This window comes from Cariama cristata, unplaced genomic scaffold, assembly GCF_000690535.1.
Source record: "Cariama cristata isolate BGI_N322 unplaced genomic scaffold, ASM69053v1 scaffold2998, whole genome shotgun sequence".
In the NCBI taxonomy this organism is placed as follows: domain Eukaryota; kingdom Metazoa; phylum Chordata; class Aves; order Cariamiformes; family Cariamidae; genus Cariama; species Cariama cristata.
This window is the reverse complement of record NW_009631536.1, coordinates 38,200-44,351: the sequence shown is the minus strand read 5'-3', so window position 1 is coordinate 44,351 and position 6,152 is coordinate 38,200. Positions and strand designations below refer to the sequence as shown.

At 38.5% G+C, this 6,152-nt stretch overlaps 1 protein-coding gene across 1 annotated transcript in view; it reads right to left on the bottom strand.

Annotated features, from left to right (window-relative positions):
• The window catches only part of KIAA1328 (KIAA1328 ortholog), a gene marked incomplete at its 5' end in the record, with an annotated part of 35,185 nt that extends 30,516 nt beyond the window's left edge, over nt 1-4,669 (bottom strand). Inside the window, 4 exons of the mRNA XM_009705988.1 lie at nt 276-961; nt 1,426-1,457; nt 2,728-2,803; nt 4,571-4,669. Of these exons, the coding sequence (XP_009704290.1) occupies nt 276-961; nt 1,426-1,457; nt 2,728-2,803; nt 4,571-4,669 (893 nt within the window). The remainder of the gene's footprint in view (nt 1-275; nt 962-1,425; nt 1,458-2,727; nt 2,804-4,570) is intronic.
• Between the last annotated feature and the right edge of the window lie 1,483 nt (nt 4,670-6,152).

Here is a 6,152-nt window from a genome sequence, read left to right as displayed (position 1 = left end):
TTCCCTACCCAGTCTTTTACCACTTCTTTTCTTGTGCCTTTCTTTCTACCACATACTGTTTTCTTCTGCCACTTTCCACAGCTGTCATGCTGTTTCCCAACAGTGTATGATAACATACTAATAAACCTCCACTCTTCTAGATCACTGTTAGAGAGAATTTGTGCCACAGGTCTTGCCTATCTCATCAGTTCCGATCTTCCACTTCAATTAACTATTGTCCAAGTGTTCATTAGAAATTTTAGGAATTTTTTTAAAGTTACAAATCTCAAAATCACCTGTTATAATCCTTGCGGGATTGGTGTAGTTCCTGTTGTTTTAGGAGCAGTTTTGCTTCTTGCTTAGCCAATAAATGTTGGAGTCGTTCCTTTTCAATTTCCAGCTCCATTTTCTGCAGAAGCAGCTTCTGCTTTCTTTCTTCAGACAACCTTTTAGCCTGCTCTGTTTCTTTAGGCCCTGAGTCTATCCTGTCATTCAGCCCAGAAACTTGAGAGCGACAAGAATAATCACAGGTTTTGTGAACTGGCCCAGAGTGTCTTCTAAGTACGTGGTTGACATGGTGGCTCTCTTGCACGCTCCCTGAGCTCCCTACATGCCTGCAAGCACAACCGTGACTCACTTGCTGAGGGCATGTGCTCTGAAATTCATTTGCTTTCTGGTCCATCTCCTGAGCTGGTTTTACATTGTGAGGGCTCCTCTGCTTGGCTGGGGAAATCATATTGTTACACTTTCTGTGCAAGCCATTTTCTATCAGATATTCCTTCAGACACTCCTGATGGTTGTAATGGATTTCAGTCCCGCAATCGTGGTTATTCCTGCAAGGTTGAGACAATGCAACATGGGCTGAGCTTCCAGTCTTCAATACTCTACTGTTCTTATAAGAGGGTTGAGGTCCCCCGATACCCAAATAGGAACCATCTAGCTCCAAAGATAGTTGCTGGCATGAGCTCTTCTTACTGGATATCTGCAATAAGAGAAACAATTTCCTGTGAATTACCAAAATTTATCTTTGCTCATCAATTTCACTTGGTAAACGTGTCCTCTCAGAAATAGACTTCCTGCATCATGCTGATGGACATACAACCAAATCCAAGAAAATGTTTATCAGAAGACAGACACGAATCTGCTATCAAATCTACATTTCATTCCATCTACACAAGTGTAATAAATGTAAAACTACTGCCTGCAGGATCCTTAGCATAAAATGAGTCGCTTCAGAGTATCAAGTAGTTGTGAGCATCTAGGGTTACATAAAATCAACTTGAAGAGTGGCAAAAAACATTAAATGTTAAGGTTTGAAAATGTTTAATTTTGAATACCGAGTCAAAAAATCCATTCAGCCACTATAAATACTCTTTGATTGGCCATTACACAGCAGGAGATTTGATGTAAAACATTTCACCTTGCACTGAATGGGATATTACTTACCGCTGGAAATTTGATGAGAGTTTTTGAAAGATCTTTACAGAAACACAGATAAAAACCAACTACTTTCTGTAAAAAATGGTTGTACATCAAAAGCTGTCATTTAAATACAAAACATGTTTAAATTCAGCTATAAACGTAAGTGATTCTTCAATTAAGCTGGGCAAGTGATTATACTCTGATAAAACTCTGAAGAAAGAACGCAACTGTAATTCACATTTGTCAACCCAGTACAAGCAAACTCTAGTGGTTTTGTTATACTTGTGGATATTGTGTAACAGACATCAAAATCCTACTTACATCCTGGAGTATCTTTGCACTATGGTTCATCTAGGCAGTTAGGCATTTGAGATTTTATGCACATCAGAACAGCAGTGAATCAGGCACTTGCATTTCTTTTGCTAGACCTGTGCATTAATTTCAATAACATACTGAATTTAAACTTCTCCAGCCTCCAGGACCTTTCACAAAGATCTGATTTTTTTAATTACAGAAGCCAGGTTTGTTAAAGGTAACAAAACCACTGCAGTGAAAGTGGTTTAGAAGGGAAATTTGGTATCCGCTGATGGAAAGAAAAGTATTATTTGCACCTTGGCAATGCTTACAATAGATAGGCATTGTCCACATAGAGTGGAAGACAGTCAGCCAGCCCAAAACACTAGAAGTTAAGAATGCAACCAAGTGCCCAGCGATGATTAGAAGAGAGAGAAAACCCAAATCTATGCCGTATTTATATGTATAATCTAAATTCTTTTTTCGAAATAAACAAAATAGTATTCTGCTGTCCTTCAAGACAGCCAATTACAAGTTTCTTCTATACTTCACAGAATGTAAATTAACGTGGATTAGCACCTGAATACTGATATTTTATTATGTCCAGTTTTGTGGATACAAATATATCCTCTCCGCCATGTGACTGAAAGCCAAGGATGTCATGTTTTGCCTCAAAGGGCCCAGTCAGTTGGAGGCATTTGCATTAATGTCAGTGCTAAATGTCTGAGGAAAGTCTGGTGCTTGGACTAGGTGAAAAGTGCAGGACATTAAAATATTTTAAAGTCAGAGGGGCTGGCAGGGCAACTGAGTAGAAATGCAACATGCTGCCAAAAAGACGGAGTTTTGTTATTTATTATTTGTAGCATGCCATCCTTGTCTGCAATATTTTCTCAACAAATAAAGGCTACAAAGCCCTTTTAATCTGAATTAGACAATACATAAAGGGATGACCAGCAACAGGAAGAAATATTACAGCAAAGGGAAAGTAAGAGAATCCCATGGTTACACACTCTCTCTCATTTCCCACCTCACCTGCTTCTGCTAACAAAGCATTTTGGGCACCAAAAGCCAAGAAAGCGGCTTTCAAGGTGGACAGTTTCCCAACCGCCTAGAACAGCAGAAGGTGGCAGGATATTCTTAGAGGATCCCATCAGACCTGGCAGCTTAGGATGACTACAGAAAGCATACACCCACCCTTCTGCAACCCATAAACAGAAGTAAAAAGGAACAAAAAAAAGAGTATTCAAAGATGAAATAACTGAGAATTTTTTTATTTTAGCAGCTTGTTTTATTGACTGAAGAGACAAGAGAATGTTAAGAAATCTAAGCACACGAATGAAGATGGTAGAAAATAATCATCAGGAGTAAGTTTAAGAATAAAGGTCCACATCGCAAATTAACTTCATGGCTGAGACTCTATTAAGAGTCCCTGAAGGCCCTAAAAGAGAGGTATCAGTTAGCATTTGTTGACCTTGGCCGCCATTAAATCTGCCCTGATGGTCTCAGAAATGGCATTGACATTTAAAGACTTCATAACAAGGCAGAGAAACTTTAATGTTATTTCACAGTTACAATATGTTTGCAGGGGGGAAAATTTCTCATTAATGTCATTGAATGCGAGTGGGGTTTTTTTATTCCTTTAGAAGAAGGAGGTCATGTGAGCCAGAAGACTGAGTTCCAACATGCCTTTGATGACTACTCAGTGCTTTCCAGGGTCTAATCCCAAAGAAAAATTAACTATTGGGAGTCAGAATCTACTCATCAACTTTTTTAGCAACTTGTGTTTTTCTGTTAATGCTTTAATTGAAAACTACATCTGGATGGTAGAGGCTGAAGGGAAAACAGACTGACACTTACATTTATGATGGATCAGATGAGACCAGAGCATGCCATGACAGATCCGTAGGCCAGGTGAAGGGGAAAAGTGAAAAAAAAAATAATATTCCAAAGACCCACCTACTATCATGCATCTGAAAACGCACAAGCATAAGGAATTCGGTAATTTTACAAGATGAGTTTAAGAAAGATATGGCCTACGGGACACATGGAAACCATGACAGACCATGATGGAACAGCTGTGCTTTCCCCTCCATGGAGCTCTTCCAGGCTTGCTGTATGGTATTTAAAGATACAAATTCCTTTAACTGAGGCTTAAACAAACAAACTCACTCAGACTGCTCTTTGCAATGTATGGAGTTAATAAGACTTGATCAGACATGAAACTCTTATATGGAAACAAGGAGATATTAAAAAATAGTTCAAATAATCTTTAGAAGGGTTTAAATAGGAAGACGTGGGGAGCTCTACAAAATCTTTACTGCAATCCCAGTAATTTTTGCTCAGGGATTCAGAGCAGAGCTTAAACAAACATCCAGTCCTTAAAACTTCCTACAAACAGACAAACATCGCACCAGTTTTATGCACGCAGCATTATGATCTCTGCAAATTCTTCTCAAATGCAACTTGACTGCTCTGCAGTGTTAATTCACAGCGCTGGCAGAAGAGACACATTTACAGACTGACTCCAGCACACAGGGCATTGTAGTGCAAGGGATGAAGTAGTAACAGATCAGGTCTTACAATCTCAACACAGGCAAGGTCCTGACAGATTTTACTGGTAGCTCTGCAGTACAAAACATGTTTAAGAAACAGCCCAACATCAGTACCTTAAGAAGCCTTGCACTCTGAGGACGAAAGCTAGTTTCCTAGCAAAATACAGCACTGTTATGGTGCACAGCAAAATTCCTATAGATGATAACAGCGTTAACCCATAGCACTTGTGTTTGTAGTTCGCAGCTGAAATATATTTGAATACAGAAAAAGAGGCAGTGAACTAAAATTATTCTCAGTTGTACCTTGAGAATATTTCTCTAACCTGGATTTTCAGCTCTGGGGTTTCTTTTGGTGGGGTAGAAACAGGGGGAGGAACATGCAGGTTCAGAACTAGTCCGTTGTGCTGATTTGAGGATGGACCCTGGAGGAAGCCAAGAAGAATGAACAGAAGCAGCAACCACAGAAGAAATACAGAAATCTAAAGATATTTAAACATGAAGCAAAAATTCCTAAATGGACAATGAGAGGCTACCATACACAGGGACACCTTAAAGAGCACCAAGGGCACGTATTAGTGACCTAGCTGATGCACTCACTAAGGTATATATCCTAAACATGGAACTCAGTTGCCGCTATGCATAGTTGATATACGGGTCTTACCTGAATAAAGCTTGGCTTTGGGTTTGCAGGTCTATCGACAGTATAAGCACTTGCTCTTGTCAGTAGAATGAGGAGAACATATTATAAATAAGCTCAGGCAGGATATCAGGGCAACAGAAATGCCGTTTTAAGAACAATTATTTCAAATGATAGTCCTATTTGAAGTGCATTACTTGTGATTAAAGAGCTATTCTTCCCAAGAGCCTATAAGAATTTATCAAGGAGAATGTAAAAATGTAAAGATTTTAAAGTAAATTAGTAGGATCTACTGAAGTCTATCAATTTTTTTTCTTTAAATCATATAATCCTTTATTAAAATCTCTACCCTAAGTAACCTAGTATCAGCCATTACAAAGTGCCCACATAGTAGTTCAGCAACTACCTTTGTCAGTACCTAAGATAAATACAGTAGGTAACTCGGAAGGTAAGCTGACCATTTTTCAAGCAAGAAATAAAGCACCATTTTCCGTAGAAATTATGTATAGCTGTGATTGCCATATTCCACAGAATAAAACAAGCAGTCTCAAATCAAAGAAACTATGTGAATGACAGTCACAAGCCTGTATTTTTCCTGTAAAAATATACAGAACTCAATATACTGAACAGGTGTAGCAAAAAAAAATAAAATAGGATAACATCACAAAAAAAGTGAATCTATAGCTTCTAGCTGACAGCAGAGGAACACCTCCTATGTTTGTGTTGCCTTCAATTTTTTTTTCTCCTCTTTGTTAAGAGGGTTTGAGCTAGGATGCCAGGTGCACAAAAAACCTGCATTCAAAGTGGCATGTAAGCATTTGCTGGCACTCAGCTTTAAGTGTATATTTTGCATTCATAAACACACCACCTTTCTCCAGCTACACAAATATTGTAGATAATCTCTAACAAATGCTTCCATTTCAGATCAGCAAACTGGTTTTACGCTGGCTGATAAGGCAGTTATTAATAATAGAGTGCTCCAAGAAAACTAAAGTGAGGTGTCTGTACGTTGAGTCTTGGAAGTCACTGTGAGCAGAATCCCCATTAAGCCCAAACAGTACCTACATATGGCAATGCAATACCTGACCACTAAAATTAAGCAAACATGTTTGCTTTCCAAAACAAAACTATATCATTCCTGTTTGCACTATAGAAAAATACCACTATACTAGTCTTGACAGCACCAGGTCTAACTATTAACATTCAATGTGCTGCCAACATTATAAAAACGAAAAATCACAATCTTCTGACTTCAATTTTTTACTTCT